This window comes from Muntiacus reevesi, chromosome 2, assembly GCF_963930625.1.
Source record: "Muntiacus reevesi chromosome 2, mMunRee1.1, whole genome shotgun sequence".
Taxonomy (NCBI): Eukaryota; Metazoa; Chordata; class Mammalia; order Artiodactyla; family Cervidae; genus Muntiacus; species Muntiacus reevesi.
Genome location: NC_089250.1, coordinates 62637439 through 62663066, shown reverse-complemented (window position 1 = coordinate 62663066; position 25628 = coordinate 62637439). Strand labels below are relative to the sequence as shown.

Genomic DNA, 25628 nt, shown 5'->3' with positions numbered 1-25628 from the left:
TGTTACATTTTCATGGTTCAGAAAATTTACAAATTTCAGAAAGGTGTTCACTGAAAACTTCCCCTCACACTATTCCCAATGGCCATATTCTCTTTGCCTTTGGCAACCACTCTTTTCTGTCCTTCCAAGATTTAGTACATCCACAAGCAAGTAGGCACAGACATTAGCTTTATTTTAAAGAGGGTTAAATTTTGGAGCCAAGATTTGAACCTGAATTCCCTGCCTTCAAAGTTTATTATGTTGTTTATGCTGACCAGAATTTCTGTCTTACTCATCATTGTGATTAAAATGGAACTGGTGGAAATAGGAGTTGGGTGATTAAGTTTCTTTCTTAAGTTATTTTCTTAAAGAAAAATAGAAGAACTATCATTTTTTCTTCCTGGTGTGTATGTTATAGGAAAATCAGATAGTTAAGTAATTTTAAAAGAAGTATTTGTATCCTCTCCTACTCAGGAACAGCCACAATAAATACTTTGGTATATATCCTTCCATTCTTCGTGTGTGTGTATGTGTGTGTGTGTGTGTGTGTGTGTGTATAGTGCATATTTTAAAGAAGAAAACTTTAAAATTTAAAGAAAATGGGCTTAAACCAATACTGTTTAATCATTTACTTCTTTAAGGAATAAATTAAACACCTCTCTAGAGTTGTGTATAAAGACATAAGTGTTACTGTTTTTAGTATCTGTGTATTGTGTTCCACTGCATGGATGTATTGTATTTAATCGGTATGCTATTAATGAACATAGCGTCATCTGTGACTTTCGCTGTTATAGAACCACCAGTGAACCTGTCTGTACAGATACCTATCTATCTATCTATATGTAGTTAATTATTTCTTCATGGTGAATTCACAGAAATGGACCTCTAGTTCAAAGACACAGAGATACAAGACCTAAAGGTTATTCCAATTTATATTCCCACCAATTGATATGAGAGAGCCTGAATCCCCGCACCTGCTAAAATGGCTCTTATTTCTCTACCTTTATTAATGTTTTATCTTGGGTGGGCATTTCATTTTAAAAGGAAGTTCTAACTGCTGTCAGCTTAAGAGTCATTCCTCTGGGTGGGACGCAGGGAGTGGGAGGGAGGGGATGTATATATAGAGAGAGCTGATTCAGGTTTTACGGCAGAAGCTAACACAACATTGTAAAGTAATTATATTCCAGTTAAAAAATAAAAGAAAAAAACAGAATTTTCACTTAAAAAGAAAGATCATTCCTCTCATGTAGGTGAGGATCTGGTTGTCTGTTGAGAGCTGTAGCACTGGTTTCTGTGGTCACGTTTCCTCTCTTGTTTTTCCTCGGCAGCGGCCCTCCTCAGCATCCCTGGCTTTGTCGAGCGGCTTTGCAAGCTGGCAACTCGAAAGGTGTCAGAGTCAACAGGCACAGCCAGCTTCCTGCAGGAGTTGGAAGAGTGGTACACGTGGCTGGACAATGCTTTGGTGCTAGATGCCCTCATGCGGGTGGCTAATGAAGAATCTGAGCACAATCAAGGTACCCAGGGCAGGTCTCCTGAGAGGTGGGGAGTGTTCCTGTGGGTTCCTAGAGCCATTCTTGACCTCTTTTCCAAGGAGAATAAGTTGAAATTGACTCAAAAAAGAATCTCCCTCAGGGTGGTCCTGAATCATGATTGTTCAGATTTTAATAGCAAATGACAGAATTTCTTGGAGCTCCCTCAAAGCAGACCTGGTTTCAGGGACAGGACCTTTATTACAGAACCCAAGGGACCAACTGGAAAACTGTTACCAGAACATTCTTAGCAACCCAGAGGTTCTTTCTCTGTCCCTGCTTCTTTCTACACATTTCTTTAGTCTTCTCCATTCTCCGTTCTGATGGGTATGCTGCCTGAAAATGTGTGGATTCCTAGTCTCAGCTTCAGCTTCTCAGTGAACTGCTCTGTTTTGGATGAGGTGCTCAACCCAAAGCATTTGACTCTGGAGTCAAATTGTACAAACACAGGAATTCCCACTGGAATCATGCAGATAAAAGTGAAGGGAGGAGTTTCATTCCTGGGATACACAACAGCAGCAACAGACATCCACGTAAAGTCTGTGGAAGTTGTTCTCAGAGCATACAGCAAGTAGGGAAACATTTCTTCCAGAAGAATCTTCTAAAATTCGGTGGGAACCTTGAGAGCTTGTGACGCTGGAATTTCTGCTTGATGCAAGTTCCACTCTGGGCAGGTGTGGCCAGAAAGACAGGGCGCCCTCAGCTCCCAGATAAGGATACAGAATCTCACTGGGAGGAACAGGCTCTCATTCCTTCTAGCTCCAAGTGGAAGAGGCTGAATTCTTGATGATTATAGCCAAGAGGGCAGGGGCTCCTTTCCTTCTCCCTTCTTTTCCCTTCCCATTGTACAATGTGTAGCTTTCATACATTTATGTATTGTAAAATGATTACCACTGTAACCTTAGCTGACACCTCTATCCCATCAGATAATTAACATTTCTTTTTTTCAGGTGAGAATATTTAAGATCTACTGTATTAGCAACATTCAGGTATATGATAATGGTATTATTAGCTATAATCACCATCTTCTCTATTGGACACCCAGAACTTATTAATCTTATAACTGGAACTTTGTGTTTTTTAACCAATAATTTCTCATTTTCCCGACTCCTAACCACTAGTAACCACCACTCTGTTTCTCTGAGTTCAGCTTTTTTTTAGATTCTACATATAATTGGTATTATACAGTATTTGTCTTTCTCTGACTTATTTTACTTAACGTAATGCCAGGGGCTCCTTCCTTCCATCCACCTCTGTACCGTACTTATAGCTCAGAAGCTTGGCCCAGCAGGCCAAGAATTCTGTGGCCCTTATCACCTTGATCCAGTTCACTTGTGGAACAGAGGTTCCACCACATAGAGAGAGGCAAGCTGAGAAGACAGTGGAGGCTCTCAATCCTGCTCAGAGTAGTAGCACTGAGATTTTGCTAGGTGGAGAGGTAATAGGTAAAAACAGAATGTTGGGAAGTTTGAGCTCAAGGTCATTCTCAGAAACAATGTAAATTTTTTAAGAAAATAAAAGGACTTATTTTTAATTGCAAATTAAAAGTCAAACCATATGCCAGCTAGTTCCCCAGAGAACCAGGGAAAGAGGTGGCTGAGAAGAGCTTAAAGCTGAGGTCACAAGAAACCTCAGTCTCAAAAACTGTCTCTGCCTGAATTTAATTGAATCAGACTCTGGAGCAATTTATGCCTCAAGGCTTTGTCAAAAACGGTAGGGCGGTCAGCTAGCAATTAGTGGAGCCTGACAGCTGAGTTTCACATCAGATGAGGCAGAAAGTTTAACAGAGAGATGAGGGAAAGATCCAGACAAAGAGAGCCTTGCTAAAACACTGTCATCCAGGGACACATGCCCAAGGCTGGTAGAGGGGATTATCAGTCCTCAGAGTAGACTTGACCACAAGTCGCTAGGCAGGTCACTAAACAAGAAAACAACAAATCAGTCCTCAGAGAAATAGACTTTACCCCAAGTAGCTGGACAAGTCACTAAACAAATAACAAGAAAACAACAAATCAGTCCTCAGAGAAATAGACTTTACCACAAGTGGGTAGGCAGGTCACTGAACAAACAAGAAAACAACAACATGCCCTGAAAGGAGGAAGGGGAATCAGCCTCCAGAGTTGCTATAATGTTTACCTAAAATGTCCAGTGTTTAACTAAAACTGAGACATGCAAAGAAATAGGAAAATATGACCCATACTTGGAGAAAGCAGGCAAAAGAAATTGCCTGTGAAAGAGCTCAGATGTTAGAATTAACAGAGACATCATAATTATGGTCAAAGAGCTAAAGGTAACTATGCTCAAAGAAGCTCAATAAGGCATCAAATAGAGAATATTAATAACCAAATAAAAGCTATAAAAAGTCAAAAGGAAGTTCCAGAGATGAAAAATACAGTAACTGGAATGAAAAGTTCACTGAGAGAAAGGAACAGAAAAAAATATTCAAAGAAGTAGTAGCTGAAAACTCCCCAAATTTGATTAACGTACACATCCAAGAAGTTCAAAGAACTACAGGTAAATAAACTCAAAAGAATTACACCCAGGCGTATCATAATGAAAATGCTGGAAGACAGAGAAAATCTTGAAAATAGCAAGAAAGAAATGACTCATCATGCCCAAGATTATCTCGGTAAAATCAGCAGAAATGATAGTAGCCAGAAGGGAGTGAAACGACATACTCAAAGTGCTGGGGAAAAAGCTCAGCCAAGAATTATATCCAGTAAAACCTTTCAGAAATGAAGGTGAATCCCTCAAGATAAACATATGAGTCTGTTTCTGTTTTGTAGGTAGGTTCATTTGTGCCATATTTTAGATTTCACATATTAAGTGATATCATATGGTATTTGCCTTCACTTTAAATAAAAATAAAAACAAAAGAGACCTAATTGACTTACAAGCTTTTGCTTAGCAAAGGAAACTATAAACAACAACAACAACAATGAAAAGACAGCCTATGGAATGGGAGAAAATACTTGCAAATGATGTGACAAACAAGGGCTTAATCTCCAAAATATACAAACAACTCATACAACTTAACAACAACAACAACAAAACCCAATCAGACAATGGGCAGAAGACTTTAATAGACGTTTCTCCAAAGGAGACATGACAGATAGCCAGTAGGCCCATGAAAAGATGCTCAACCTCACTAATTATTAAGGAAATGCAAATCAGAAGTTCAGTGAGGTCCCACCTCATACTGGTCAGAATGGCAGTCATTAAAAAGTCTATGAATAACATGCTTTAGAGGTTGTGAAGGAAAGGGAACTCCCCTACACTGTTGGTAGGAATGTAAGTTGGCGCAGCCACTGTTGAAAACACGGAGGAGGTTCCTCAGGAAACTAAGGATTACCATATGGTCTAGCAGTCCTATTCCAGGTGTATAACCAGATGAAACTATAATTCAAAAAGATACATGTGCAAAAAGATACATTCACATTAGACAAAAACATGGAAATAACCCGAATGTCCATCAGCATATTAATGGATAAAGAAGATGTGGTATGTACATATAATGGAATACTACTCAGTCATAAAAAGGAGCAAATAATGCCATTTGCAGCAACATGGATGCAACTAGAGATTATCATACTGAGTGCAGCAAAGCAGAAAGTGAAAGGCAAATACCATATGATATCACTTAATATGTGAAATCTAAAATATGGCACAAATGAACCTATCTACAAAACAGAAACAGACTCATACAGAGAACAGACTTGTGGTTGTCAAGGTTGGGGGGAAGAAGGACTGGGAGTTTGGGATTAACAGATGTAAACTATTATGTACAGGATGAATAAACAAAAAGTTCCTACTCTATACCACATGGAACTATAATAAATCATAATGGAAAAGAATATTTTAAAGAAGAATGTCTATACATGTATAACTGAGTCACTTTGCTATATAGCAGAGATTAGCACAACAATGTAAACGAACTATGTAATGAAAATTTTAAAAATTTTCTTTTAATGAAGGTGAAATAAACAGCTAGATAAAGAAGAACTTAGGGAATTTGCTGCTAGCAGATCTCCCTTATGAGAAATATTAGCTGAAAGCAAGTGACCTCAGCCAGTAATTCAGATTCACACACCAAAAAAATGCAGCATCAGTCAAGGTAATTATAGATAATTATAAAAGACAATATAAGTGCATATTTTTCCTTAACTAATTTCAAAAGCAGTTGTGTAAAACTATGTTTGTAATTATATTATTGCACCTATAACAAATAGAAAATAATATATTTGACAATAACAGATCAAAGAAAGTGGGTGGGACCAAAGTTGTGTTGGAGTAAGGAAATTGTTACAAGATAGTAACTCAGGAATTAACAGGAATCTGAAGAAAATCAAAATGGTTAATAAAGAGGGTCATTATAGAAAATTATAAATATTCTCCTTTTTTTTCTTCTTTAATGGACATACAATTTAATGAAATAATTACACAATGTTGTGTAATAATGTATTGTGTAGTACATTGTATTGTTTGGTTTTCAGCATATGTAGATGTAGTATGCATAATAATAATAGCACAAAAAGGGAGAAGAGGGACCTATTAAGAACCTTGGAGTTAGTTTAAATCTAAAAAAGAGTCTGTCAAGTTAAGATGTATATGGCAAGCAAGCCCTGTAGTATCTGCTGACATAGTAACTTTAGAAATATAGTTAAAGGAATTGCATTGTTACACTAGAAAATATTTAGGTAATACAAAAAGTGTTAAAGAAGACCTAGGGGAATACAAGTGTGCTTTAACAAGACAAAAAGTAAAAGGCAGAAGTACATTCAACTTTGTCAGTAATAACAGTAAATGTGAATAGATTAAACAATTCTTTCAAAAAACAAATTGCCATGTTGGGTTTTTTAAAGTGGTCCATTATATGCATCCTACAGGATATATACTTTCTATTCAAAGATAGAAACAGGTTAAAAGAAATGATAGAAGTGTATCATGCAGAAGATAACCATAAAAAACTGCAATGGCTGTACTGTAAGAGAGACTTTAAAAGCAAAAAGATGTTATCAGAGATTTACAAGTAGATTTTATAGTAAATCTATCGAGATTTAGCAGTTATAATCACGTGTATCTAACAACAGAGCCAAAAATAAGTAAATGAAGCAAAAACTAACAGATTCTAAGAGGAAATAGTTTAACATAATAGTTGGAAACTTTAATAACCCAGTTTCAATAATGGATTAACTATATAGAAGACCAACAAGGAAATAGAAGACTTGAGCAACACAGTAAGCCAACTAGACTATATATATATATATACATATATATATATATATATATATATATATATATGCACTAAGCCCTAAAAAAAATTCAGGAAACTTAAAAAAGGATTAAATTGTACGGAGTATATACTTCAGTCACAACAGAGTGATATTAGAAATTAATAGTAGAAAGAAATTTGGGAAATTCACAAATGTGTGGGAGTTAAGCAGTCCACTTCTAAATAATTGATGGTTCAAAGATAAAATCACGAAGAAAAATAGAAGATACTTTGAGATGAATGAGATGAAATGAAAATGATGATACAACATACCAAAATTTACAGAATTTCAACTAAAGCATGCTTAGAAATTTATAGTTGTAAATGCCTACATTTAATAAGATCTCAAAAAAAAAAATAACCTGACTTTCTGCTTTAAGTCATTGGACAAAGAAGAGCAAACCACATTCCCAAAGCAGACAGATGGGAAGAAATAATAGGATTGAATTGGAAATTAATAGAGAATAGAAAAACAATAGAGAAAAATCCACAAAACCAAGAGTTGGTTCTTTGAAAATATCAGCAAAATTGACAAATCTTTAGCTGTACTGATAAAGCAAAAAAAGAGAAGATTCAAACTACTAAAATCAGGAATGAAAGAGGATATATTATAACCAACCTTACAAAGATAAAAGGACTATAAGAGAATATTATAAGCAACTGTATGCTAATAAATTAGATATCCCAGCTGAAATGGAAAAATTATAAGAAAGACACAAATTCCTGCAATTGAATCAAGAAGAAATAGGAAATCTGAACAGACCTATAACAAGAGTTTGAATTAGTGATGGAAAACTATCCCGAAAACAAGTACTGGCTCAAAAGGTTTCACTGGTGAATTCTACCAACCATTTAAAGAAGAAGTAATGCCTGTACATCACAGACTCTTCCATAAAGTAGAAGAGGAAGAACATTTCTTAATTCATTCTGTATAACTGTATTACCCTGATATCAAAACCAGAGACATCACAAGGAAATTACAGACTAACGTAACTTACAAACGTATATGCAAAACACCTCAACAAAATACTAGCAAACCAAATACAGCAACAAAAGGATAATACACCTGATCAGTATGTGTACATGACTCAATGGAATTTATGCAAGGTTGACTCAGTATATGAAAGTCAATAGAATATGATGGAAAAGGGATGAAAACTACATTATTATTTCTGTAGATTCTGAAAAAGCATTTGACAGAATCCATCTTTAAGGTAAGAACATTCCAAGTGGGAATGAGAAAGAATTTCTCAACCTGTTAAAAGGCATCTAAGAAAACCCACAGCCAACATTATAACACTTAATGGCCAAAGACTGATTAACTTTTCCCTCACTAAGATCAGAACAATTCAAAAATGTCTGCTCTTAACACTTCTGTTGAACATTGTACTGGAAGTTCTGGCTAGGTAGTTAGGCAAGAAAAAGAAATTAAAGGAAGAAGTAAAACTGTCTCTAGTCACAAATGACATGATCTCTTATATAGAAAAACCTAAGGATCCACTAAAAAAACTGCTAAACCAATAGACAAGTTCATTCAGCAGTTTCAGCATACAAGATAGGTATACAGAAATCAGTTGTATTTCTGTACAGTAGCAATGAACAAACCAAAAATGAAATTAAAACAATTTCATTTAAAAGAGCATCAAAAAAGAATAAAATACTTAGTGACATATTTAACAAAGAAAAGAAAACTTACACTCTGAAAATTACAAAACATAATTGTTACTGAAAGAAAGAAAACCTGAAAAATTGTAAAGAAAGCATTTGTTCCTGAATCAGAAGAGTTGATATTATTAAGGTAGCAGTAATTCACGCCTTGATCTCCAGGTCTGTCTAAAGATTCAACACAGTCCTTCTTAGAATCCCAACTGACTTCTCTGCAGAAATGAACTAGTTAGTAGGCCCTCAAATTCATTTGAAAATGCAAGAGGCCTCAAAGAGCTATGGCAGTCTTGAAGAACAAAGTGAAGGACTTAGATTGCCTGATTTTTCAACTTAGTACAAAGATGTAATATTCAAGACATTGTGCTACTGACCTCAAGAGATATACACAGTGAAATAGAATTGAGAATTCAGAAATAAATGCTCACTTATATGGTCAGTTGATTTTCAACAAGAGTGCCGAGACTGGTTGGGGAAACAAGTAGAGTGTAGTCTTTTCAGCAGATGGTACTGAGACCATTAGATATCCACTTGCAAAAGAAGGAAGCTGGACCTCCCTCCCCTGCCACCTCACATCATATATAAAAATGAGCTCAAAAATATCAAAGACCTAAATGTAAGAACTAATCCTTGAGAACACTTAGAAGAAAACAAGGATAACTCTTTAGGACTTTGGATTTGGTTGTGGTTTCTTTGTTGCTGTTGCTGTTGTTCAGTCATGTCCGACCCCTTGTGACCCTGTGGACTGTAGTCCACCAGGCTTCTCTGTCTGTGGGATTTTCTTGGCCAGAATACTGGAGTGGGTTGCCATTTCCTTCTACAGGGGATCCTCCTGACCCAGAGATCGAACTTGCATCTCCTACAATGGCAGATGGGTTCTCTACCACTGAGCCACCAGGGAAACCCTAGTGGTTTCTTAGGTGATGCCTAATACAGGGGGGAGGAGCCAAGATGGCAGAGGAATGGACGGGGAGACCACTTTCTCCCCTACAAATTCATCAAAAAAACAATTGAACGCTGAGCAGTCTTCACAAAACAACTTCTGATCGCTAGCAGAGGACATCAGGCACCCAGAAAAGCAGCCCATTGTCTTCAAAAGGAGGTAGGACAAAATATAAAAGGTAAAAAGAGAGACAATAGAGTTAGGGACAGAGACCCGTCCCGGGAGGGGAGTCTTAATAGAGGAAGTTTCCAAATACCAGGAAACCCTCGCACTGGCGGGTCTGGGGGAAGTTTTTGAATCTCGGAGGCCAATCTAACTGGGAGGAAAAATAAATAAAATCCACAGATTACGTGCCCAAAAGCAACTCCCAGCAGAAAAGTACCCCAGACGCCCGCATCCGCCACCAGCAAGTGGGGACGGATCGGAGAGTAGCGGGCAGCATTGCTTAGGGTAAGGACCAGGCCCGGATGCCCTGAGAGCAATCGGAGGGAGCTAACGTGAGATGCCTAATACAGGCAACCAGATGAGAACTAGGTAAATAGGACTTCATTAAAATGAAAATATTTTGTGCTTCAAAAAGCAACATCAAGACAGGGAAAAGCCAGAATGGCTGAACACTTTTGGAGGGTAGAAGAGAACATTTTTGCAAACCATGTATCGGATAAGGGACTTGTATCTAGAAGATATAAAGAACTCCTACAGCTCAATAATGAAAAGACACCCATTTCAAATTATATTCAAATATCTGAATAGACTTTTTCCAGAGATGATACAAGAGTAGCCAGCAAGCACATGAGAACATTCTCAACATCATTAGCCATCAGGGAAATACAAATCCCATCCAACAATCAGATATCCCTTCACACCCACTGGAATGACTATCACCAAAAAGACAGGTAACAGGTGTCCAACTTAAGGAAATAGAAAAATCAGAACCCTCATTCTCTGTTGATAGGCATGCAAACTGGTGCAGCCACTGTGTAAAACAGTCTGGCAGTTACTCAAAAAGTTAAACATAGTTTTTGTATGACCTAGAAATACCACTTCTAGGTATACACCCAGGATACATGAAAATATATGTTTACACAAAAACTTGCACATGGATGTTCTTAGTAGCAGATTTATTATAACCAAAATACAGAAACAACTCAAATATGTATCAACTGATGAATGGATAACAAAATTGATATATTTTATATAATAGAATATTCAGTAGTTTAAAAAATGAAATACTGATACATACTGCAGCCTGAATAAACCTTGAAAACATTGTGCTGGAAACAAAAAACGACAAGTTCTATGATTACATTTGTAGAAAGAGACAGAACATGGTCTAATGGATGCCTGGGTTTCTAGGGGCTTGGTGAGAAATGGGGAGTGGCTGCTAAAGCAAATAGGATTTCTTTGTGGGGTGATAAAAGTGCTCTAATGTTGATTGTGAACTGCACAATTCTGTGAATATATTAAAGACCAGTGAGTTATATCCTTGAAAGGGATGAATTGTATGGTATGTGAGTTATAGCTCAAAGCTATTTTTAAGTTAGTGTGCTTCAGGGTACAGTACAGATGTATGGAGGGTCATACCCACTTTAATCAGTATTGTGGAACTGAAAAGATTTGGAGGGAAGGCCAGGCCTCTTAAACTAGTTTTCCTATCCTTATCCTTGGGAATTGTCCTGTTCCTGCACGCTGGCTATTGCTTTGAGGCGTTTGTTTGTTGAACATATTTATCCCAGAGTTTCATAGGAGGCCTTTGCAAACCAGGCAGCAAAAGTTGGCAGTGACTCAGAAGAGTTCAAGCTGCCTGCGTCTCTTCACGCACGTTCATTACTGAGGAGGGCTCGTGTGCCAGCCACCGCACCTGCCCTCTCCTCACAGGTCCCCCCGACCCCTGGTTTAGGTGATGAGGACACTGAGGCACCAGGGGCTGCACGGCACCCGGCAGGTGTGCAACGGAGCTGTGGTTCTGCGTAATAACGCATCAGATTCTCTGTACCAATCAGTTGACTCTGAAACTGTTCTGGGAGCTGGGCCAAGGAGTCCCAAGATATAAAATTGAGTAATTATGGCTTTTCTCCCAACATGCAAGAAAATATATGTCAATAAATAGCATTTTCTCAATTAGATTTTCTTGAGTAAATTTTTCTTTGCCCACTGCCACTTTAGTTGCCATTAAGAGCTTGCAGATTACAAGAAGGAAAGCAAGTAGCAAGCAAGCATTAACTGAAAATCCCAGAGTTAGTTTTTTACTTCTGTTTGACACACACTTGTATGTAGGGTACATGTGCTTGGCAATTCTTAGAAGCACTTTTAACATATTAAGTCATTTAATCTTTGCAACATTGGTAATAGATAGATACTGTTGCCATTTTAAGTCATTTAACCTTTGCAACATTGGTAATAGATAGATACTGTTACCATCGAACTTCCCTGGTGTCACAATGTTAAAGAATCCTCATGCCAATGCAAGAGACACAAGAGAGAAGATGCAGGAGAGGTGGGTTCAATTCCTGGGACAGGAAGATCCCCTGGAGCAGGAAATGGCAACCTGCTCTAGTATTCTTGCCTGGAAAATTCCATGGACAGAGGAGCCTGGCGGGCTACAGTCCAGGGGGTTGCAAAGAGTTGGATGCGACTGAGCAACAGCACCACACACTGTTGTTGCTGCCACTCCTGTTTTGTCGATGAGGATGGATACTGAAGCACGGTCATGTCAGCAGATTTCCCCAAAGCCACCGAACAGTCTGGCTCCAAGTCTTTAGCCCGTGCTGCAGTCGTGCTTCTTTCAGCAACTGGTCGTCTTCCAGCTTATATATTAGTGATGTTTAACATGGCTGGGAAAATAGTTCCAAGTCCACGGGGTGGAGTAAGTTAGGTTCTTGTGGCATGATATCACCATACAGAAATCATAACTGTGAGTGCCTCACTTGAGTATATCTTATCACCACTGCTTTGTAACACACAGATTTTCTGGCCTTTTCAAAAGGCCTCCAGGGCAGCAGTTCCAGTGGGAGTATGAAGGACCTCAGTATTTATTGATTTATCCTTTCACCTTAAAGATGAGAAAAATTAAAGGGAAATAAATCCTAAGGTCTCCTGACTCTGAGTATTTAAAATAATAGGGACCTAAGAGTGAGACTGGGGCTTCCCAGGTCACTCAGTGGTAAAGAATCCACATGCCAATGCAAGAGATGTAGGTTAGATCCCTGGGTCTGGAAGATCCCCTGGAGAAGGAAATGACCATTCACTTCAGTATTCTTGCCTGAGAAATTCCATGGACAGAGGGCCTGGCGGGCTGCAGTCTTGGGGGTTGCGAAGAGTCGGACACGACTGAGTACAGCACAGCAAGAGTGAGGCCTCCCAGGAATCAGGTTCCGGGCTTTCTCGTGTCCTACTTCGCTCTGCACAGGATCTCTAACTGACCACTGCAGCACTCCTGTCCTCCCATTTACAGAGCCTTTGAAAGCCTGACAAGGAGGGGACATGCCCAGGGTCCCACAGCCAGCAGGTCGTTGTTCCACGGCCCTCAGTCTTCATCCCTTTGCTCTGCCGTGCTCCTGAGAGTACCCTGCACTGGGTGACTCACTGAGACTGTTTTGTTAATGGGGTAGTGGGGTAAATGGTTTTATCTAAAGCCCAGAACACAATGCTTGACACACTTCATGTCCCATAGGTGCTACATAGCTGTTGGTGTCATTGCTAATATTGAAATCGGGGGAAATGAAAATCTGCTAGTAGGTTCATCTCCATCCCTAGTATCAATTGTGACGCCTCATCTGCCTTAGGAAACTTCCCATGGCTGCTGTTTGAGCAATAGGAGGAAAAAAGTCTTTAAAAAAGATCCTTTAGTCCTTCGGCGGTGCCCCCTTGTGGAATCTCGGCAGAATGACCAAATATTCAGAGTCATTTGTGACCTGAAGAGAATTTGACACAGTTTCCTGGTGGACATCTGTCTGGGTGCCTTCTGGGGGCGGAGGTGGGATGAGGGGTCCAGATGAGGGCAGAGAATGGGTTAGGGATCTGCGTGGGCTGTGTCAGAGTATTTTTACTGTGTGTTAAAAGCTGATGGGGTAGAATTGCAGAGTCCGTATTTCCTACGTGTCTAAGCTTCCCTGACCCCTCGTGGCCTGACTTTCAGAGTCTCCGTCACAGACTTGGGACCCAGTCTAATGGCTGTCACCTCAAGTCTGTTAAGAGCAGGTTTGAGGTGCAGAAACGTGTTTCCTCACAAGCAGTGACTGAAGCCTCTCTCCTGGTGGCTGTCTCAGCCTCCATTGTGTTCCCTCCTCCAGGGGCTTCTGAGGAGAATGGCCTGCCTCACACTTCAACTAGGACTCAGCTGCCTCAGTCAATGAAGATCATGCATGAGATCATGTACAAACTGGAAGTGCTCTATGTGCTCTGCGTGCTGTTGATGGGGCGTCAGCGAAACCAGGTCAGCCCTTCCCCACGTCTCAGAACAGGAGGAGCCAGGAGCAAACGCTTCCCGGGCGCTTGTGTTGTGCCGGGCATCCTGTTCAGCAGCCTCTCACAATGGCTGTGTCCCTAGCCCAGCAAAGCAAGGAGTTGGGTTCCTTAGCCCTGCTTCACAAGTCAGGAAGCCAGTCTGATTCCAGAGCCCATAGTTTTTCCACCGTACCTTACTGGGGCAACATTTCTAGATAGAGCTCTGGTGCCCCAGGCAGAGGTGGGTGGCTTAACCGTGTTACCCAACCTTTTTAATGCACAGAGTAAAGGTGGGTGTCTGCCCTGCAGATGCACTGGAGGAGTTGCCAGTCTGATGGGGGCTTGGAGTGCTGGGCCAGAACTAAGTCAAGTTATGACAGCTGGGCAGCTACCAGGAGTCCAGCCGTGTGGAGGTTCCCTGAGTCTTGAAGCAGTTCCAGGAGGGAGGGCTGGGGGTGGGGTGCTCTGGAAGTACACCCCACTCCACTCCTCCCCAGGATGGACAAGTGGCCCCCTCCCGTTCCCTCTACCTCTTAGGGATGTAGCGAGGCCTGAGGGGAGCTGGGAGCTCGGCAGTCGCTCAGCACCTTTTTGAGTCAGACTATTCTCTCACACAGCTCTCTGTGAGATGGATGCGGTTATCACAAGTTTGCAAGTGAGGAAATTTTAGAGAAGGTGGAAGGGGAAAGACTGGTTGAAAAGATGACATCTGGCCTGGCAGTGTCCTGAAGAAAGCGAGGGAGCTGGGCATGCTGACCACTTCGCCCGAGGTGGCCTACCAGGTCAAGGAAGCAGGCCCTAATGGTCACCGGCCTGGTGGTTTAGTAAAACAGTAGAAAGCTGGGGGTGGACTGGAACCAGCAGTCAGGAGAGGCAGGCTGAGGGGTTGCAGGGGGCCAGGTTGCCTCTGGCTTTCATAGGCCATTTAAGGACTCTGGCATTCACCCTGAGTGAAATGGAAAACCATCCTCCAGCTGCTGTGTGCAAGAGCTGACAGTAGCTAGGACCCACATGTTGATGGCAGGGGTGTGAGCAGTGTTTTTGTTCTGGATCTGTTTTGAAGGTAGAACAGGTAAGATTTGCTGAGAAGTTAGGTATGGACTTAAGTGGAGAGAAGAAGTAAAGATGACTTTGTGACCTCTTTCCAAGCAGGTGGGAGGAGTGGTTTGCTGTTTATTGAGATGGTTAAGACTAGTGGGTAAGGAGTGGAGGGGCAGACGTCTGTAGGGAGGAAGGGGCAGGGTTCAGTTTGAACAGGTTAAGTTTAGGTATCTATTAGAATTGGCACTGGGGTTACCTGCACCTGAGTTAGGGGTGAGATGGGGCCTGAAGGTATAACTTTGGGGGTTGTCAACCTGTGGTTGGCATTTAAAACCAGGACACTGGATGAGATCCTGCCATGACATCCATAGCACTGGGGCTCCTTCCTTCCATGTGGTATATATTTCATATAAAAAACATTAGTCATGATGTCTTACCTGTGTTGAGTGCTTTTTCTTTTTTGAGACACTTCCGTAATCATATTTGAATTTGTGGGTACTTGGTAAGTTACACAGCAGATGATGGCCTCCATCCCACTTGATGTTTGTGAAAACCAGGACCCATATAAGGGCCATGTTCTCAGTCTCCAGGCATTGTCAGAACAGGACTTAAACCCTGCTGCTCTGACTTTTCTTTCTGTTCCTTCACCGTGACAGTTCCCCTGCTCTCTTAGTCTCCCCGGTACCAAGTTTCTATGAATCTTTGTGGTCTTTGGTTAAATTGATCACAGCCGCCCCCTTCCAGCTGGCCTCAAGCCTGTCTTCCTGAGAGCCAGCGTGATGCTGGTGTGTCCTCATTTGCACAGTCAGCATTTACTGAGTTCCTACTGTGTGCCAAGTACTACCGGGACATGGATTATTTTAATAGGTCAGTAATTTATATAGTTCTGTATTGAGGTGTAAATAAGTATCAATGAAGCCTTTCACCCCTCTGATCCTGAACATTCAAGGTTCTTCCATGAGGCATCTAATTGTACCAATTATTAATGTCTCTCTAGAGAGTGTGAAAGTGTATTGATGCATAGTGAGAATAAGTGTAGATGTTTTCTTTAAAGCTCAGCATTGCTTTCTTTGTCCTGAAGGCTTCTTGTACATATATGCCTGGGCTTTTGATAGACCTTCACCGCACATCTGTCTTCATGCTTTTTTGCCTTCCTACCCCTCCAGGTCCACAGAATGATTGCGGAGTTCAAGCTGATCCCTGGGCTGAATAATTTGTTTGACAAACTGATCTGGAGGAAGCATTCAGCATCTGCCCTCGTGCTCCATGGTCACAACCAGAACTGTGACTGTAGCCCGGTGAGCAGGGACCCTGACAGCAGATGCCAGGAGTGGTTGTTTCAAGACCTGCTGTTGGCCCTTTGAAATCTCCTTCTTTGAGAGTAGAGCAGAAACTAAACATCACAGCCCATGTACTCCCATAATTGGAAGCCACCTTGGGAAAGGATCTGACCCCCACCCTCCACCTACCAAGGAATCCCTTTGGGGACCCTCCACCAGCCTCCCATTGTTCATTCACCTCTGGGCATGGCCACCCACTCCACTCCAGAGCATCAGGTTTTTCCTCGTTCTGTTCTCTTACCTCATTCTAATCGACATCTCTAATATTAGGTTTGCCTCCCAGAACCAAGCCAGTGGTTGGCCTCCAAAAGGACTTTAGGAAGTTTTTTTTTTTTAAGGGTTGAGGGCTCATGTCTACCTGGTTTTCCTCACAGTGCCCTGAAGAGCCCTGAACGGGGCGTCTAGAACATCGGCCGTCAGCACCACATCAGTGCCACGCGGCTGTTGGGACCCAGTGCATGGGTCCTGCTTGGTCTCTCCTCTGCATTCTGGGGACTTTCCTCAGTGCTGTCTCTTCCAGCTTGCTGTTTTTCTCCTTGGCTTTGTCAGATTTACCTTTCAACAGATCCATTTGAGTTTGTGTATTTTGCGTTTCTAGACATTTTGTCTGGATCTTTGTTAAAAAGTATTTTGTCTTTTATTCATTATGTTAAATATTTTCTTCTTCTGTTGCATTTTCTGTCTTTAATTTCATCTCTTTAATTATTCATACCATACTTCTTTATGGTCTCTTTTTGGATTGTTCACAGAGTGCTAATACTTGTGTCTGCATCTTCAGACTCAGCTTGGGGTGGAGTGTCGCCTTGTGTTCTGTACCACTGATAGAAGATCACCTTCAGGGGGCTTGCTCTCCTTGGGGATACTGGAAGTAGTCCCAAAGAACATTTGGCTTTTGTCTACCAGGTGCTTTAGGGAGCACCAGGGCGAGTTTTCACATTGAGCATCTGCCCTCCCCCTCTGGAAGTGTGAGCACCTGCAGACAGGATTCTTTGCCAGCTCCCTGGGCTGGTAGGTGGGGTTTTTCTAACCCTTTTTTCACTAAATGTATCAGCTCCACAGGCTTTACTAGGCCCAGGGTCCTGTCTGGTCCCTACAGAGCATTGAAACCCAACCAACCCCTAGCCCAGATACGTCTCATTGCACTTCTCTGCCAGCCATCAGTCTTGTGCGCACTGCTCTGAGCTCAGTCCTTCCTTCATTTCTAATTCTAGTGGAATTTGCTTTCTTTCCTATGTACTTAGCCTCACATTGAAAATAATTTCATTTATTTTGTATCCAGTATCTTGGAGTGTTTTTAACAGAAAGGTTTTGCCTTAGCTTAATCCACTGTTGGTCAGATGCGGACAAAAGGTTTTCTGACTAAAGAGGAGTCCTCCCTGTGCGCCAGGACAGGGACTCAGAGAAGCAGCAGGATGCCCAGGCTCTCACCAGAGCCTTTTGTTTTCTTTTGGAACATTGTCACTGTGGTCTTAACATCGAGGATGCACGTGTATTTTAGGACATCACCTTGAAGATCCAGTTTTTGAGGCTCCTCCAGAGTTTCAGCGACCACCACGAGTAAGTACAAGCTGTCCCCAAGAGGAGACTTGGTTCGCTGTCTCTGTTCTCCCTTTGTCTCATCACTGACCTCAGCTGAGGAGGACCCGGGAGCCGTGAGAGCCACTGTCACCTCAGTGTGACCCTGAGGCTGCACTTCCATAAGAGCTGCCTTCCTTTATGCCAGGCACTACCTGAGCTTCCCCTTGACCCCCACAGTCACCTCGGAAGTGAGTGCGGAAGTTGCTGTCCCCATAACACCCCTGGAGTCAATGCAGCTCTCGGCTGTCTGTCCCTCTGAGCCAGGAGTAGACAGCTTGGCTATTCGCAGGGGCCTGTAGGAACCTCGGATGGCCAGAGTGGGCTGAGTATTTGTGTGTTGAACAGATGGGATATTCTTTGCCTGTACAAGGAGATGTACTGTCTCCCATTTTCCTTGGAACACATTCTGCCTTCTCATTTTTTATTCTTCAGCCTTTGATGGAGGATGTGTAGGAGAATGATTCTCTGCTATGAGGAAACAGTGCAGGCAGGGGAGGAGTAAATGGCAGCTGACCCTTGACCTTAACACTGGGAAGACATTGGTGAGCTGGCAGAAAGAAGCAGGTGCTACTCAGCTCTTACCACCTGTTGGGTACAGGAAACAGGGCCCACTCTTGTATAGTTTCTGAATTTTTCCCCCAAGAAAAGCCAGAAATGAAGATTTATGTGCAAGGTCCTGATTTTTAGGTGCTGGTTTAGATTCTTTGTGTAAGCTGATAGAACATGCCTGAGGACCCATGTGGCCTCAGGGGCCTTCACTTTGAAGCTTTTGTGTGGATCATCCTCTCCGAGAGGTTCTCTGTTTGAAGGCCTTAAGCCCCAGGAAGTATGTCAACTCTCTGAAAAATGACACCAGTATGTCCTGAATGTATCCTTTTTTTCCTGAGGAACTGGGTCCCTCACTTTCATCATTTGATGGGTCACATTTGCAGGCTTGGATTGTGTATATTCTAAAGCAGCAGGAAAAGGGGGGAGTGCTTTTCATGGGAGTGGCAGGATCAGGTTCCAGTTTTCCGAAGATCATTCTGGGTGCTGTGTGTGGGACTGATTCCTGTGGGAGACCGTTTAGGAAGCTGGTTCTGTCCACATGACTTGGGTGACGAGAGGCCTAGGTGTGAAGGGGGAAGGAAGAGTGTCACACTCGGGCCTTCTTGTGGGAGAGCTGGAATAGGGCCAGGCTTGAGTAAAGTGATGAGCGTCTGGGCGTCATGGAGTTGGAAGTGCGTTTGAGAAATTAAATAGAAATGTTCAGTGGCAAAAGAAAGGCCTTAGACATACTAAGGAAAGGGGCCTTGTTAGTGAACATGCAGGCAGAGGGTGGATGTTGGGGCCAGGGAGACTCCCTCAGCTGAACAGCAGTGGGCTCCATGCCCTCCCCCAGAATGCTGCCTTGGGGTGAGTGGTTTTCAGGGTGGCTACCCGGGGCTTCTTAACAGAAGTGGGCAACAAGAGACTGGCCCAGTGTGGACGTGGCAGCCCCAGTTCCTGTCCATTACCACCTCCAACACATCTGTTTCAGGAACAAATATCTACTGCTCAACAACCAAGAGCTGAATGAACTCAGCGCCATCTCTCTCAAGGCCAACATCCCTGAGGTGGAAGCCGTCCTCAACACTGACAGGTGAGCATGGGTGGGGTGCAGCTGGGGCCCACAGCCCGCCTGGCCGCCTGCATGTCCCGGGGCTCACAGACAGGTGCACCCGGGTCTGCATACTTGTCCTTCCTCATCCACGTGTGACTGGTGTGCCGAGGGCTCCTGTGTACCAGGCTCTGTCCTCCCGTCACCTGCATTGTCTCATTGGAGCCCCTTGGCAGCCTCGGAGGGAAGTGCCATTGTCACCCACTTTACAGACTGGGGAGCAGGGGCTCAGCGAGGTCACCTGCCAAAGGTCATAAATGCTCTGCCCCCTCCCTGGTCACTCAGCTTCGTTGACCTCCTTTCCTGCCCTCTGCTAAAACCCATTAGCTGAGTAATGCCTCACTTTCTGGAGCAAAGCAGGGAGGTCTCAGGCTCACAGGGGTCAGGGCAGGGAGGACTGTGTGCAGCAACAGGAGTAATAATTCTCTGGTCTTTTGTTGTTTTTGGTTTAAAAGCAGCAGAAATCTTTGTTCAAATGAAATTGAATGTAGTCCCACATCTATCTGCAGTGCAGGAGACCCGGGCTCGATCCTTGGGTTGGGAAGATCCCCTGGAGGAGGGCACGGCAACTCCCTCCAATATTCTTGCCTGGAGAATCCCCATGGACAGAGGAGCCTGGTGGGCTACAGTCCATGGGGTCACAGTCAGACATGACTGAGCAATCAAGCACACAGCCCAAGGCCTGTAGTAGATGAATAGTAGAACTGCTCTATTTGAAGGGAAAGTTTAAGGGCCTAGACTCGCTGCCTGCTTTGTCCTCTCTCCTCCATAATGCAGCCTGAGTCCTTTTCTCATTTACTGTCTTTGCTTCCTAGACCAGGAAGCAGAGGCCCAGAAACTTGGGTTTGTGTCCATGGCCACCTGAAGCTGAACCTGGGGCGCAGGGTACACCCTGCCTTACTTACCCTGTCAGTGGCACAGACTTTGCCCCATGTCTTAGACTCTGTCATGGTGGTTCAAACCCATTTTTGTCACAAGCAGCCCTCCCTCCAGCATTCCGAGTCCCATATGACTCTGGATGTGTTTTTGGCCTCTGGTCACTTGTCAGCGAGCCTGGGCAGGGAAGGCTGCCCTGAGATGTGAGAATGCATTTGGCTCTTTATTTCTGAGACTGCAGGAGTCCTTAGGGTGCTCTGAACCCAGGTGGAACAGGAGGACATCCTGTAGGTTTAGAAATGACCTCATGTTTTGTTTTGTTTTGCTTTTTACCCACCTATGTCAGCAAAGACACCCAGCCCCAGGGTCTCAAGACATAGTTCTTGTGCCATATGGAATTTGGCCTCTGTCAGCCTCTCAAATCTGCCATCAAGATTTTTGTCTGTTTTCTTTCAGGAGTTTGGTATGTGATGGGAAGAGGGGCTTATTAACACGTCTGCTGCAGGTTATGAAGAAGGAACCAGCTGAGTCATCTTTCAGGTAGGTCTGGATACACACCTCCCACTCCTGAGGGTGTGTTTAAGCTGTTAGAAATGCCTTCTGTCGTCACCAGCTTCCACCCCACATAGCTGGTTACTGTCAGGGAGAGGGAATCTGCTGGCTCCCTGATGTTGACTCAGCACATACTAACTTCTGCTGTGTGCTGGCAGTGTGTTTCAGGAACTGAGCCAGCATTCAGCAAGCACCTATTCTGTGCTGATGCTGGACAGGTGGGGAAAATGGGAGCTACAATCCCTACCCATATGGAGGCCCCTGGGTTGCAGGAAATAAGCATGGAAAGACTGCTACATCCCCCACACCGCGGGGGATGCGGTGTGGAAGGGCTCAGAGCCAGGACCTGCCCTGTGGAGGGTGGGAGGGTGTCCCAGTTCCTTAGACTCATCCATGTTGTCTTAGAGGCTGTGGACAGGACAGTGGCTGAGGGAGGCATTCCATCAGGGTGGGTGTGAACTGTGAGCAGGCTCCACGCCCAAGGGTCCCCTATCAGCTCAGCCTACCTTGTCCCTCTGTCCCCTCATGTATCCAAGCATTGCCCTCTGGGGCCACTCAGTCAATATCAGCCCCCTCTTCTCTAGGAAAGCCCATCAGAAGTGAGTTCAGTGACCCGTCCACATGCCTGTCTGGTCCCTCATGCATTTCTGACCTCTTCCATGTTCTCCTGTTCCTCTGAAGGAGCGGAGCGTAGAGTGTGTTTTCACATGTGACTCCTGGGGCAGTCCTCTGAACCCACATGCTCCTTCCAGACGAACCACAGAGGACTGTTCCCCACTGAGCCTTCAGCTCCCTAAGGATGTGGACTCGCCATGTGTTCCCAGTGCCCTGTATGAGGCCCACGGCCTGATAGATGTTCAGTAAACATGTACCAGTGTTCAGGGTGTTGGATCAGCGAAAAGGGCAATACACATCTCCCAGCCCCTTGGTGAATGGAACGTGGGCCAAAAGAGGGCAGCCTTAGCCACTTGGGCCAGGGGTCAACATTTGGGTCGCAGGTTTTGGCAAGCCCGGGCTGTGGAGAGTTTCCTCCGAGGGACCACCTCCTATGCAGACCAGATGTTCCTGCTGAAGCGAGGCCTTCTAGAGGTAATGGCCTGGAGGAGCCAGGGTGTCGGGTGTCCCCTTCTCCCCCAGCCCCATACATTGCTTTCCTGCCCTGAGACCTAGGGAGCTGGCAGAAGCAGACCATACTCTCTATCTTCAAATGCCAGTGCACATCTCTCTGGTATTTCCCCTGAGCTTTCAGCTCTGGGTTCCCCGTGGGTGCTTACCAGGTGATTGAGGGATCTGAGGGGTGGCCATGGAGGATTATAGGAGTCTGTGAGGTTGCTCAGCAAGGCCTTTTGACCCCAAGGATACTTTGCTGCTGACTCTTTAATTTCCCTTTATTGAAAAATGGCCCCCAGAAAAAACAAAATTTACAAAAGGAGGTAGAGCACAATGTCTAAAGCTACAATTGGTTTAAAAAAAAAAAAAAGATACAAATAAGAAACTGACCCATGAATTGTAATAAAATTCATAAGGTAAAGAATTCATCCAAATCAGTATATACGACCTCAAGAAAATGAAAAGGAAACACTATAACTGTCTTGTAAAAATTCACTCATTGTGAACTTTTCCATTTATTGACATGAACCATGTCAATGCTTCACTTGAATGGCCTCAGTGCTCAGGCCAGGGCCGTATTACCTCTGGAGACAGCTCCCTCCCTGTGAGCTGGAGAGTTTGGCCATTGTGAAAAGACTTAGCTCAGACCTGGGCAAGCAAGAGAGGTGGTAGCTACATACCCCAACCTACCCTCACCCCTACCCGCCCCACTTCCTGGTTAGGTGTGTCAGGCCTGGCCCTGCCCTTGGAGCCACCAGCATCCTCCAATGAAAATCTAGACAGGGGAGCAGGTTCTATCAACGTGGATGTTTGCTCGAAGCTAACACAGCATGGGCTGAGCTGTGTTATCAGGGCTGGGGGAGGCAGGCGATGGGCAGCTCAGATGAGCACAGCCTGGGGGCTCCGGGGACCAGCCACCTTTTCCTGCCTTCATTGTGTCCTCTCCCACCCCCAGCACATCCTCTACTGCATCGTGGACAGTGAATGCAAGTCACGGGATGTGCTGCAGAGTTACTTTGACCTCCTGGGGGAGCTGATGAAGTTTAATGTTGATGCATTCAAGAGGTTCAATAAGTACATCAATACTGATGCAAAGGTTAGTCTAAGCCAGGGCTTCATGAGTTCACTGTCTTGTCCAGAAGTTATGTCAGAGCCCTGGTCCTTGCCAGTCTTCGGTTGCTGGTTTTATACTGGAGAGTCCTGGGGTCAGCGGGCAGATGTCAGTAAGCGTTCATTAACCCTTGCTCTGCGCTAGACCATGGGTATGCATGGGATGAAAGTCTCACCTGCTTGTGGGCAGGTGGGAGCAGGTGAGCTTGGAACTGACTCTGACACAGTGTGCCAGGTGCCATGATGGGCCCTGGAAGGGCAGGACTGGGCCTGATGTATTAAGCTTTCAGGGTGTATGTGGTAGAAACCCAGCCCAGACTAGTAAAAATGACAGCAGTCCCTTCGGTGCAGAAAACACTGGACATGGTGTCTGAAAATCTGGTTCAGCTCTTGCTGGAGCTGCTTATTAGGTGGGGAGGGCAGGGCACCGAGTTCCCCTGAGCTTCGGTCTTTCTGTTGAAAACAGCTGGGCCAGGGTAGGTGGGTGCCCCCTGCAGTGACCGCGCACCCTGGCCTTGGCCATCTTTAGCCGAGAGCCCACCACCCCCATCAGCCTGGCCCCCGCTCCAGTTCCAGGTGTTCTTGAAGCAGATCAACAGCTCGCTGGTGGACTCCAACATGCTGGTGCGCTGTGTCACTCTGTCACTGGACCGATTCGAAAACCAGGTGGACATGAAAGGTAAGAAAAGGCTAAATGCTGACGTGAGTCATTCCATTGTGACTGCACTGGTATCAAACACCCAGCCTCTTGCAAGGTGACAGAAATTTCTGAAAGTCACTACACCAAACACCCACTTGGTTGGGGTCAGGGCAGTGGCGCTCTGGGTGATCTTCATGATTTTTCTTTATCATCCATGCTTCCTCTGATGGGCATGTGTGACATTTTAATAAAGGTTTAAAAAAAGAAAAAGACATTGTTGCCAGCAAAATGCAAAAACAACACATACCCTTCCTCTCCTGGCCTGGAATTGCCTGGATGAGAAGGATTCAAGTGGTGAAGCCTGGGGAGGGCCTCAGGGAGGCACGGCCCCAGAATGGGACTGAAGGACAAGGTGAAGGTGTGCTCCTGGCTGGGGCTCTCGGGAATGCAGGCTTGGCCATGGTGGCAGAGCAGCTGGAGCTTTGTTTCCGGCTGCAGCCCAGCTTTTCTGTAGTCATTTTGACAGTGGGGGCTCCCAGCTTCAGAGTCGGGACCCGGGGGGGACTTGACTAGAAGCCTGGGTGTCGGGCCCTGGAGCCACAGAGCATTCTCTGCACCTGCTGCTCACGCCTCTGCCTGTCTGTCCGCAGTCGCGGAGGTCCTGTCCGAGTGCCGCCTGCTCGCCTACATATCCCAGGTGCCCACACAGATGTCCTTCCTTTTCCGTCTCATCAATATCATTCACGTACAGACGCTGACCCAGGTGAGAGGCCTACAGACCTGCCCCCAGGAAAGGGGGGATTGGGAACAGTTACCCTCATCCCAGGGCCACCTTCACCCTAGAAGTACCTCTCCTGTCACCCACCCCTTCATTCCTAGGAGACCCTCCCAGCTATTCTGAGGACTTGTTCCAGTAAGTGATCAGCTCCCCATTTTATAGAAGGGGCCTGGGGAAGGAGCAAGGCTCTGAGGTCACAAGTGGTTTGGGCAGAGTCTGGGTGGGCAATGAGTTCTGACTCCCTGTCCAGTGCTCTCCAGGCCCCGCCTGCAGCACAGACCTGGGGCTGGACCTGATGTTGACACCCATCTCCTTCAACAAATAACTGTGCAGCTGCCCTCCAAGCTTCACACCCTTTTTTCTAAAGTGGGGGTGATACTCAGAGGTTTTCTTTTGTTCCTTCATCTAACAAACATTTATTAAGGCAATACCGTGGGCTGGGGATGCACAGTGAATAAACAGACCAAGACGCTTCCTTTGCATAGCTGTGCCAGTCTAGTGCTGAGTGAGAGAGATGCATGCGCCCAGCTGCCCCAGGGACTGAGGCTCCCAGGAAGAAGCCGTGCCTGAGCCGATTCTGGAGGAGGCATGGACTGACTAGACTAATAATGCCATTCCCCCCAACTCTGGGTTGGGCGAGGGGGGCAGTGAGGGCCAGGAAGGCACTGGGGGCAGGACCCTCATCTTTCCTCTCCGCAGTCCTCTGTCAGCTTTATGCAGGGGCCGCACCATGTGAGGCCCATGGACACCTCCGCCCTGCCCACTACACCCCCTCACCCACTGCCCCGGTCCACCAGGGCCCCTGGGCTGCCGGCACACACCTGACCCACACAGCCTGATCCTTGCAGGAGAACGTCAGCTGCCTCAACACCAGCCTGGTGATCCTGATGCTGGCCCGACGGAAAGAGCGTCTGCCCCTCTACCTGCGGCTGCTGCAGCGGATGGAGCACAGCAAGAAGTACCCTGGCTTCCTGCTCAACAACTTCCACAACCTGCTGCGCTTCTGGCAGCAGCACTACCTGCACAAGGACAAGGACAGCACCTGCCTGGAGAACGTGAGTGCCCCGCCCCCGAGGGCTGGCAGGCAGGCTGCGGGCGCGGCGGCCCAGGCTCCTTGGAGGGGCAGGTGTCCG

At 44.9% G+C, this 25628-nt stretch overlaps 1 protein-coding gene across 2 annotated transcripts in view; it reads left to right on the top strand.

The window, feature by feature from the left end:
* The window catches only part of TRPC4AP (transient receptor potential cation channel subfamily C member 4 associated protein), a 68205-nt gene that overhangs the window by 41572 nt on the left and 1005 nt on the right, over positions 1 to 25628 (top strand). Inside the window, exons 8-18 of one of the 2 annotated variants that reach the window (XM_065921874.1) lie at positions 1308 to 1493; positions 13678 to 13820; positions 16039 to 16170; positions 17711 to 17769; positions 19310 to 19411; positions 20762 to 20845; positions 21856 to 21946; positions 22923 to 23063; positions 23648 to 23756; positions 24368 to 24480; positions 25344 to 25550. In XM_065921874.1, the coding sequence (XP_065777946.1) occupies positions 1308 to 1493; positions 13678 to 13820; positions 16039 to 16170; positions 17711 to 17769; positions 19310 to 19411; positions 20762 to 20845; positions 21856 to 21946; positions 22923 to 23063; positions 23648 to 23756; positions 24368 to 24480; positions 25344 to 25550 (1367 nt within the window). Of the gene's footprint in view, positions 1 to 1307; positions 1494 to 13653; positions 13821 to 16038; positions 16171 to 17710; positions 17770 to 19309; positions 19412 to 20761; positions 20846 to 21855; positions 21947 to 22922; positions 23064 to 23647; positions 23757 to 24367; positions 24481 to 25343; positions 25551 to 25628 lie in introns of both variants that reach the window. The other variant, XM_065921873.1, reaches the window with a different exon arrangement.